The 12,100-nt window shown below is 31.8% G+C and overlaps 1 protein-coding gene across 1 annotated transcript in view; it reads left to right on the top strand.

Annotated features, from left to right (window-relative positions):
* LOC122266064 (uncharacterized) overlaps positions 1-12,100 on the top strand; it is a 43,022-nt gene that overhangs the window by 30,462 nt on the left and 460 nt on the right. Inside the window, exons 15-24 of the mRNA XM_086540379.1 lie at positions 1,585-1,719; positions 4,085-4,187; positions 4,383-4,489; positions 4,781-4,960; positions 5,572-7,515; positions 8,188-8,765; positions 8,927-9,146; positions 9,339-9,766; positions 9,915-10,147; positions 10,260-10,361. Coding sequence (XP_086396505.1) covers positions 1,585-1,719; positions 4,085-4,187; positions 4,383-4,489; positions 4,781-4,960; positions 5,572-7,515; positions 8,188-8,765; positions 8,927-9,146; positions 9,339-9,766; positions 9,915-10,147; positions 10,260-10,361 — 4,030 coding nt within the window. The remainder of the gene's footprint in view (positions 1-1,584; positions 1,720-4,084; positions 4,188-4,382; positions 4,490-4,780; positions 4,961-5,571; positions 7,516-8,187; positions 8,766-8,926; positions 9,147-9,338; positions 9,767-9,914; positions 10,148-10,259; positions 10,362-12,100) is intronic.

Below are 12,100 nucleotides of genomic sequence, written 5' to 3'. Positions count from 1 at the left end.
ATCTCAAGTATTTTCGATTTTTTGTTGCATTTGCAGATAATTTGTTTTAATAGTCAATGATATAAACATGATGATATTTTGATCATATTGAGAAAAGTATGAAACATTTTGAAAAAACACAAAACTATCAGCTCTAAGCTGGCATGCAGATTCAAAGCTCCTTTATTAGTTGGTTACAGATGTTCATGCTTTTAACAAAACTAACCTAATAAATAGAAGATAGAAAAAGATTCAACGTGCAGCTGTGTATCTGTAGTTCTAGTATTTGTATGCAAGGTGTAACACAAGCTGAAAGCAGCCTTCAGTAAGAGATATGCTTTCCTCATCTGAAGTTTAGTTAGCCTTGTTACTTGTTCCTGCGACTAAAACAACTGACAGAAGACCAATTTATTCTTTTCTTTGAGGAATTTTATGCATGATCATTGGGGAATGTCAGCACATGATCTCATGAACATGATATCATAAACCTGATTGTTTCATATACTGATATTTTTAAATAAGCATAAAACAGATTATAATTTATGATATTATGTTCATGAAAAGTGTCTGAGATATTTTTTTTATATCAAGTATATGTAAGTGGGAATAGCAATGATGATTTTAGGTGCTGGTGTACTTAAATGTAGCAAATGCATGCAAAAGGGGTATGAAGGAAGGTGATACAAGGTAGCAAATATAGTGCTTGTGTGCATCGACTCTGTCTGAGACTACCAGATCTTATCCAGTTATGATGAGAGGAGCCCTGAGTCATATTATGGAATCTGATACGCAAACAGATAGTCACTACAAGGGATGCAATGTGTGTTTTTGTTGAGCAACTAATGGCTTTAGATATAGATAAGGACTACTTTTTTTCCCACTTGACAGTGCTAAATACTAACCAGTTTGTCAAAATTAACATGCAGGATATAACTTCAGTGTATCTTTTTATTAATATTTTTTGAATGTGAGAAATAACAAAGCTTCATTTTCATGCCAGAATAATAATAGCATGCATTATGATAGGTTTATCAAATTCAGGGTAATTTTTCCCTTGGTTTTATTATTAGATTTCTCTCATTAATAAGATAAGCTCTCCTCATGCAAAGCAGAAATGTGAAAACAGATATAGGAAACTAGCAACACACTTTTCTTGAAGCGGAATTATGCAAAAGAATTTTTTGGGGAGATAAGAATACAAACACTAATGTTTTAAATATCTGGCATTCTTCCCAAGGGGTTATTAGTAAATTCTGCCTCAAATTCTGGTATGTAATTTGAATGATAGATATAAATGTAGGATGGGAAAGCCATATAAGTACCAGAGAATTTTACTAATGGTAGTTACTGTCGTAATGGACTGGGTTATCTATGTCTATTGCATGTGGCAGATCTTATGACCAAAATAAAAAAAATAGAAAAGGAAATAAAGAATGATAAAAGTAAATCAATAGAGGCTTTAAAGCATTACCGAATGAGAAAAAAGAAGATCTGAAAAGAGACAGAGATATAAAAAAGAAAAAGAAGGATAAGATTGGTGTCACAGGATCAGGTGTTGAGTGCTAATGCATGACCGGTTTTGGCACTGTGCCGCGGGTTACTCAGGTGCTAGACGTGACGTGGACGGACGGCCCCTCCCAGGCGGCCCCACCCTGCGTGCCCCCTCCCCCCCCTCCCCCTGATGACGATTCTGACGACGATGCATCAGATCTGCCACAGGGCCCTCCAGAGCAGGCGGAGGTGGGTACTGCACTTTGGTCAAGAACATGTTCTCTTAACACAACCCTTGAGAGAAATGTATTTATTCCAGGATAGGATTACACAGTGCACTGAACTTTGTTTTTTTCTTGACTCCACTTTTAAAGACTTTTCTAAACACACTTTATGTATTTTATTTATATATATATATATATATATATATATATATATATTATATATATATATATATATATATATATATATATATATATATATATATTATATATATATATTATATATATATATATATTATATATATATATATATATATATATATATAATATATATATATATATATATATATATATATATATATATATATATATATATATATATATATATATTATATATATATATATAATATATATATATATATATATATATATATATTATATATATATATATATATATATATATATATATATATATATATATATATATATATATATATATTATATATATATATATATATATATTATATATATATATATATATATATATATATATATATATATATATATAAACTCATTGATGTTGGGGCACACATACTGTCCACTGTGGTTTTGTTTTCTTATCCTTTTCTCTTTAACTCTTAGGTGGTTCAACAAGCCCTTAGGCACCAAGTAGCTCATTAATAGGACTACCTTAACTCACTTGCTGTTCCTATTCCTAGAATTTTTAGAAAAAAAAAAAAAATTATTACTGTTATTATTTTTAGTGATGTTATTATTATTGTTACTATTTTAGCATTAATGACGATGATAATAGTAACAAAGATTCAAACATTTTTTCCTGAAAATTTAAGGAAAGGGGTAAGCAGGTGAGGTCAGGTAGAATTACAAATTTACTCCTTGGTGATTAAGTACTTGTGGAATCGTCTCTGTTTAAAATGATAATATAACAAATCCATAGTGGAAATTACATATATCTATGTACTTGCAAATCCGGCATCAATGGGTTAAACTTTCTAAATGCACATACAAAGCACTTTTATCCTCTAGGCTGAGAGCCTGAGAAACTTCACACTGAATTATGTCTTTCCCATACTTCTAAATCTAGTTTCCTCAGAGTCTTCCGAGATTCTTGATAAATCTTTTTTTGTCGATTTTTCACTCTGCTTTTCGTATCTCTAATCACTGAGCAAATTGGTTAAACAGTTTTTTTCTTCTTTTGTGGAATTTTTTATTTATTATTGTTCTTGGAAATGCAATCTCTTTATTTTCTTCTGTTTCTTTCTTTCTAAATCTCCAATAGACAAGAAAAAAGGTAAAGATATTCTTACTTTTTTTTTTTTTTTGTATCATATGTATCTTTCTAGAAAATAAAATGTAGTATAATTCTAGAAGTCATTGTTAAAGTACTGAAGTTCAAAAGTAATAAAGTATGGTAAATAGTTTTGCTATATTATGTTGAATAGAAAAATGATCCGTAGTAAATTATTTTTGTACTTATGTCAAGTGTAGAAAATTAAAAGATATGAAAATGCCCTGAATCAAGATATATAAAGGATATTTATGTGCTATTGATTTTTTACTTGAAGTCATTCAAAACCTGAATCCTTTTCAAATGTTTTCCTTTTCATTTAGTTGGTGAAATTGTCATAAAGCATATTCTAAACAAGTGATGCTTAGCTGAGTGGAAAAATTGTCATAAAATCAGTTGCAAGTCAGAGAACACATTACAGTTATGGAAACATGCTCATTCATGTCATGATATGAACACACTAGATTTACACTTCATGTTGTTACTGTCTTTACTTAAACGTATTTCTGTTGATGTTTTTTGTTGTTGTTGTTGTACCTTATAAAATTTGCAAGTAACAATTTTTACATAAATGTAGTAAACTTGTATTGAAATAATTAGGGTTGTAGTATTTGTACTGAGTACTAGTAATAGTCCAGGGATATTGCATGCCAGAAGATATGTTGCATTACTAAGGTCAGTGCAGTTACTCAAGTTGAATAGAAAGAATGTTTTGTATAGTAGATCCTAGTGCAGAGTTGTAGCATTATTTGCCAAGTACAGTTAATTTTATTGGTACTCGCTGTGTTGAGCCCTTGGAAACTTGTAGATTTTGTCATGCACTTCAGTAATGATATTTTTCCTCTATGTAATTTAAATTTCTGATAAGTAGACAATTGTTATAGAGTCTGTAACTGCCAGGCAAAGGAAAGGAATAGGGAATTACATGGTCTTATTGTCTGGCCCCCAAAAAAAACAAGAAAACCAAATAGTAAAAAAGAAAAAATAGAGCTTGGAAAATAGTCAGATTCCCTAAAGTTTTCCTCACTGAACAAGAAAAGCACAAGAAAGACAAACATGATTATAATTTCCTGGATTTACATAGGATGGGCCTTTTACCCGTGAGAACTCAACCCGCCGCATCAAGAAGGAACTGTGGAGAAGGAGGTCAGACTTCTTGGGCACTTCCTCACAGTACATTGAAGAAGGTGAGCAGGGGCACTTTTGTGTGATTGCATTTTGTGAACCTGTTTTCTGTAAAGATGTAATATAGACCATTCTAAAGCATAGTTATCAAGGACATGTTTGATTATTCTTGAAAAAAATGAACCATTACAAGCAGAGTAAAGTTAGTGCTTTGTTACAGGTATAGTATTCTTATTGTATTTTCATCCTCCAAACAGAGCCAACCGTTAAGCCTCCCCCAGACCTCAGTGAGCTTCTGAGGCAGGAGCGCGAGGCAGAACGCAGCATGGCAGAGTCGCAGCGTGCCAGGACCCCCAACCAAGAGGTAATGCTTAACCTATTGGTTGCTGATGGCATCATTTGCTATCAAGGCAAGCAATTGGCCAGGCATATATGATAATACTGGCACAAGGCCGTATAAACTTATTTAAAAATACCGCGGCCAAAGGGTTAAAGCTGAATATTTTGTGTATGTTTTAAAAGCTGACTTACTTTGGAACCATGAATTATTCTAGGGAAAATCTTTTAACTAAATGAGAGAGTACCATAATATTGGCCGATGTAAGCACTTACATATGTGATCATTGAAGTTACTAAAACAAAATTCTTTGAACAGATACTAAGCAAAGCAGAAATTGCTCGCCGTGAGAAGGAAATAATTGAAAATCTTGAGCGCTCAGAGCAACTGAAGCAACAGCAGCAACAATCACAGTATACCTGGCAAGAACACAGGGCTGAGGAGACAACAATGACAGAAGAACAAAAGCAATTGAGTGAACACTTAGAGTACCAGGTGGTAAGTTGTCGGAGCTTACTATACTTATTTTATCTTTTATAGGTATATAGCATTTGAAGAGTAGTCACATTTGATTGAGTTTGATAGTACCTCATAACTTAAGTCTGTTTTATAATCATAAATTAGCAACATTTAATTTAATGATGTAATGTATAAGAATAATTGCATGACAGATTTTCATGGTTGGTTTAGTAATATATATGGAAATCAGTAAGAATAAATCATTTTTATGTACTGAAGTTTAGATATATAATTTTTCTTGTTACTATGTTTTTCCCTGTTTGATGTAGTAATATTTAGAGCATAATGTAAGTAAACATTTGATTAAGGTTAATGTTATTTCTTTAGAGTTCATCAGTTAAATAATTTTTATTAGTTTTGAATTAAAACAATTTACTTATTCTAAAAAATAAAGAGGACATAACTTATATCCTTAGAAGTATACATAGTATTAACATTCCAGAACCCTTCTTGTTTACATGAATGAACTCAAAGTAGCATGCACTTCAAAGTAGCAATAAGTTTGGGTTATTGATGAATATTCACTACATGTAGAATGTATATGTAGTTGCCCTTAAATAATGAATGCCTTTTTCATATTCATTTTACAGTTGATGAGTGTAGACAGGGATTCCTGTCCACAGGGCTTTAGTTCAATTCCTCCACCTCCTCCATCACCTGTCGCTAACCCCACTCATCCTTGTTCTAGCTTGGCAGTTTGCATGCCCTCACGCAGTGACTTGTTTACTCTGTCTCCGCTTCCTGAGGGAGATGAGGTATCAGGAAGTGCCTCTCCCCACAGGGTGATTTGTTCCTCCCCGCCTCCTCTGCCTATTGCACCCCCTGAATGCGGTGTTCCTAGTCTGACTCCAATACCTGAGGGGGAAGAGATGGGAACACCTTCAACTACTATCTCTGAAAAGAGCACCCCAACCTGTGATGTTGTTACTCCTTCTCCCTCTTCCCCTCTGGCCAAAATCTCTGTTTGTACTTCAGCAAATTCCACATCCTCAGAGAGTGTTCCTTGCTCTGATTCTCCCTGCACGATGTCCCCGGAATTGACTGTTACTCCTTCCCAGGACATTGCTCCCAGTCCTATATTATCAGTGTCTTCTGCCCCCACAGTACATGTTAACACTGATGAATCTGTAGATCCCAGTCCTACATTATCAGCATCTTCTGCCCCCACAGTACATGTTAACACTGATGAATCTGTAGATCCCAGTCCTACATTATCAGCATCTTCTGCCCCCACAGTACATGTTAACACTGATGAATCTGTAGATCCCAGTCCTATATTATCAGCATCTTCTGCCCCCACAGTACATGTTAACACTGATGAATCTGTAGATCCCAGTCCTATATTATCAGTGTCTTCTGCCCCCACAGTACATGTTAACACTGATGAATCTGTAGATCAAACTGTTCCAACCCTTACAAGTGTCAGTGATCCTATTTACACATGTTACAGCTCAGTATCTTCCACAACATATACTTTATTGGATCCTAATTTACAAACTGACGGAAATACTCATCAGCCTTCTGCATCCTCTCCTTCAGCAGATGGGAATGAAGGATCAGATGTTCTACAGCATTCTGACAGCAAATCATGTGATTCTGTTGTTAAAAGCGATATTTCTGAAACTATGCTTGAAGCTTCTCCATCTGAACCCTGTAGTTCATCAGCTCAGTCATTAGCCAATTCAACCATTTCTCATACACCAAATGCTGAACCATCATCATCATCACAAAATTCTGATTTGAACTCTCCAGTCCCATCAGATCCTTCTGAGAAAACCACAGCACCTGACACCCAGCACATTGTTGAGCCTGTGAATTCAGACTCAAATATACCTACAGTTTCATTATTGCCAAGTGAGGCAAAGTCTGAAAAGAGCTCCAAGGAAAAAACAGTTAGATTTAATATAGATGATGAGTGCAAATTGTGTGACCAGAGTATCAGTGATAGCTCTGAAGATTCATTACCTCTTCCAAGTGAGCTTGATTCAGATGCATCCATTGACGGTAAAGAAACTGTAGACACTGTAGTCACAGAAACACAAGAGCAATGTGAAGAAAAGCATGTAGAAAACCACACAAATATCACCTCTTCTACCCTATCTCCTTCCCAGGCCCAGACTGAGTCAACGTCCTCAGAATCGGATAAAGACATCAAGGTTGCCACGATGGTCCCTGTAACCTCTGCTAACATCCCCATGACTTCTCAATCCATCATGGACACTAAAGAATTTGAGACCATGGAAATGAGTTCTCAAAGTCCTGATGAAACTTTTGAAGCCCTTCCCATTTCCTCTAACGATACTGTTGACAGTGTGGAAACAAAAGCAGAAGTGCTTGAAACCCATGTCATTGAGCCAGATACTACTGTTGCTAAAGTCCCTCCAACTCAAACCCAAATGCAAGTCGAAGCAGAAAATAATGTGCAACCTGAATCTAGTGAGCAGTACACAGATCTCTTGGAGTCCCACTACAGTATTCTGGACTACAGTAGCGACTCAGTTGCTTCAACTGGCTCACAACCTGACCCGTATAAGGTGAACACCGGAGACTATTAGGCACAAGAGAAAACAGTAGAATACGTAAAAATAATCCTTTCTAGTTTTTGTTTCAAGAGGCCATCACAAGATCTTTTGTAATAGATTCTTTTTTGGTTAATGTTTTTCAAGATTCCATCTAATCTATCACGAGGGAAATAAAATCAAAAGGAAATAACTGAGTTCCCTTCACCATCCCTTGACATTGTGGTAATAAACACACCAAAATTTTCAATATTCATCAACAGTAGAACTGTTCATGTACTTTTTAGCATGTAAGATTTTTTTTTTCTTTTTCAAAATTGTTTAATCCTCTCACGGAATGATTTTCTTATTATTGGACCTTTGGGAAAGCATGATTATTGTTTGCTCTTGTGGCTAGACTTACAATGCACTTCATGGGTTATTGTGATTGACAAAAGTAATTACAAATCTTCTGAATCTCCTGTATTATCTGATTCTTTTTTTGTTGTATGGGAATGATTATATAAATCTGACTGATTCTATTGGTGGTGGGTCAAAATTAATTCTCAAAATTTATTAATGAACTCTCATATATTTCCAAGTCTATTAAAAGCGATGATTTCATATTAACAGAAGAAGCAAAAAACAGATACAACTTACAGGTAAGGAAATTGTTTTATTGCTAACTTGCTATTGTCCGTCCTTTAGAAACTGGCTGAACTGGAGGAAGAAATGATGAGACACGACAAGGACATGCTGCAGCGTGCAGGCAAGTTGGCACCAGCTCCTACAACCAGCACCGATACCCAGGCTGTCCATATTCCTCCCCCTACCATGTACGCCTCCCAAGAAGCACCAGTGCCTTCACCCCAGGCACCTCAGACTGCTGAAAACAACGGCTACAACAATTACCAGCCACCAGCACCGCAGCTTCCCATCCAGGAGTTCTACACAGCCCCCACCTATGAACCAACGCCACCCAGCAGCCTGGCACCAGCCGAGGGGATGCTCAGCCAGGGTCAGAAAGCTGTGGCTCCCCCTGCTGGATCACCCTCACAGTACAGCACCCTGGCCTCACCCCACCCATTTACCCGATCTCACTCCCAGTCGAGCATCGGGGCTCCACCCATTCACCCTCCCCTCCAGGGCATCAGGTCATCCCCCACAGGCTCTCCCCGTGACCCAGCTCCAGAGCCCCTCCCCAGGAAGAAAAAGTTGCCGCCTCCACCTCCAAGCAAGCCCCACCAAATGCCTGGAGATTCTGCAGAACGTTCTGAAGCAATAAGGTAATGACCGACAACATTTTCAACTTCAGCACTCTTAAGTTGTATTAATACATTTTGCCATTTCAGCAGCCAAATAATACCTGCCCATAAGCCTAACTGTCATAAGTTGCAAACTGATAAGACATTTTTAAACTTATATTAAATACATCCTTTATTTCCAGATTGAGCCGAATGCCCACAAGCAATGCCGGCAGTGCCTCTCCCCAGCAGCTGGAGAACCAAGGAGAGGATGTTTCCCCTTCAGGTCAGCAGATGTCCAAACAGACTCTCCTTGCCCTGTCTGCCATCCCCAAGCCGCGCCTCACAGACAACGAGAGCTGGATCACCAAGAAGAAACCAGAGTCTCAAAGAAGAGATTACAGTAAACACTGGCTCCACCAGGCAAGAATTTTTTTTTCTTTTCTTTCCTTTTTTTTTTTAGATACAGGGTATTGTAGAAAAAGAAAATTAGAAAATAAAGGAAGTATACGTATGCATATTATGATGTTTATATATTGAATGTAAAATAGGAAATCTACAGTGTATTTGATATATTTCATAAACTGCTTATTCATTAAATATTCAACTTCTCAGGAAGCAGAACAGAGAAGACTTGAACAGCAGGACAGAGTCAACCGCCAGCAGCAGCAACAGCAGCAGCAGCAGCAGCAGCAACAGCAGGCGCGTGCACCAACCTCAAAGACTGGGCCGCCTCAGTCAGTCTCCCCTCAGCATCCACCTCATCCACAGACCACCAGCTACCTTCCTACTTACCCACCTCAGAATGCAAGTCCTACTTACTCCACCTACCCCCAAGCCCTCAAGAACCCATCCCCAATCCACAGCAATAACAACAACAATAACAACAACATGTGGAGAAATCAAGCGACAACGTATCAGCCTCACATGCCCACACAGGCACCCAATGGAGACAAGGCTCTTCCAGACTCCATTATCCACAACATAACGCAGAGAGTCAACAACAAAAACAGCAAGAATACCTACTCCAATACTAATGGAAGGCAAGTATTTATTGGATTTCCTGCATATAGGTAGTATATCAGTTAATCAATTCACTTTATGGAGGGTATTGATAGCTGAAAGATTAGATAATGAGCTTTGGCTTTCATTATCTAACCATTAATTAAAAATATGACTTTCGTCCTGCAGACTAGGGAACACCTACAGTAATAACAACTACCGTGACGAGAATTATCATGACTACATGAACGCAGACGCCCTCAGTGCTCCTCCTGCCCACACTCCCCTGTACCAGTCTGGCATGGGACCGAGTCAGCAGCCTTCATTCAACTCCCAGTCGCAGGACCATTCAAGTGCACAAGATCAGAGGCTGCTCAGTGTCTCGGGGAAAAAGAAGTGTTCGCATTGCTCAGAGGAGCTAGGTATGTCTTTGTTATTATTGTGAGTGTTAATGTATTCACTGATGGGGTGTTCTGAACAAGGCACTCTATCCATCTAGGTGTTTGATAAATTAATCCTTATTCATCCTTACAGGTCGAGGAGCTGCCATGATCATTGAGAGTTTGCGACTCTTCTATCATATTCCTTGCTTCAAGTGTTGTGTGTGTGGCATACAATTAGGCAATGGGTCAGCAGGTGCAATTATATATATATATAATATAATATATATAATATTTTTAAATATATTTATATATTTTAATTATTATTTTATAATTATATAATAAAATATATAATTTATAAAATATATATTTATAAAATTTATATATATATATAATTTTATATTATTATAAAATATATATATATTTATTTTATATTAATATAAAATATATATATATATAAATATATATTATAATTTTATATAATTTATAATTTATTATATATATATATAAATATATTTATATATATATATAATATATATATATATATAATATATTTTATATATAATAATATATTATAAAATTTTAATATATATATATATTATATATATTATATTTAAATTTTATTATATATTTATATTATAAAATTTATATTTATATTAATATATATTTATATTATATTATATATATTATATTTTATTAATTATATATATATATTAAAATATATATATTTTTTATATATATTATAAATATATATATATAATATATATATTAAATATATATATATAAAATATTTATATATATATTTTAATTTATAAATTAAATTATATTAAAATTTTATATATATTAATATTTATATATTTTATATAAAATATTATATTATATATTTTTATATATATATAAATATTATTTATATATTTAATATATATATATATTATATATATATAATTAATTATATATTTTATATAAAATATATATTAAAATATATATATATTATATTATATATATATATTATTATATATTTTAAAAATTATATATATTATTTATTTTTTTAATTTTAATATATAATATTTATATATAAATATTATATATATTATAAAATTTATTATATATATATATAATTTAATATATTTTTATAATATAATTTAATAATTATAATTAATATTATATATATTTTATATATATATATAATATATATTTTTTAAAATATATATATATATATAAAAAAATTATATTAATATATATATATTTATTTATTTTTATTTTTATATATATATATTTATATATATAAAAAATTTATTTTAATATATATTTATTTTATATATATTAATATTTTTAATATATATTTTATATATATAATATTATTAAATATATTTATATATATATATATTTATATTATATTTTATATATATATTAATTATATATTATATAATATATAATATATAATATATTTAAAATTTTATATATAAATTTATATATATAAAATTATAAAAAATATATTATATATATATATATATTATATATATATTTTATATATTTATATATATAATATTTAATATAATATAAAAAAAAAATAAAAAAAAAAAAAAAAATAAAAAAAAAAAAAAAAAAAAAAATATTATATAATTTATATATTTATATAAAATATATATTATATAAATATATATAAAATTATTTTTTTAAATAATATATATATTTTTAAATAATATATTATAAAATTTAATTATATATTAAAATAAATATTTTATAATTAATTTTTTTTATTTTTAAATATTTATTATTTTATTTAATTTTAATATTTTAAATATATAATATTAATTTTATATAATTTATTAATTTTTATAAATATTTTATTATAAAATTATATTTTTTAATATTTATATTATATTTTTTTAAAAATTTATATTTATTAAATTATATTTTTTATATTTTTTTAAAATTAATTTTTTAAAATATATTTTTATTGTTTTTTATTTTATTTTTATTATTATTATTTAT

This window comes from Penaeus japonicus, unplaced genomic scaffold (assembly GCF_977035675.1).
Source record: "Penaeus japonicus unplaced genomic scaffold, GWHDUDI00000001_assembly GWHDUDI00000010, whole genome shotgun sequence".
Classification (NCBI taxonomy): domain Eukaryota; kingdom Metazoa; phylum Arthropoda; class Malacostraca; order Decapoda; family Penaeidae; genus Penaeus; species Penaeus japonicus.
Note: the sequence above shows the minus strand (reverse complement) of the source record. Positions and strands in the feature narration are given on the sequence as shown.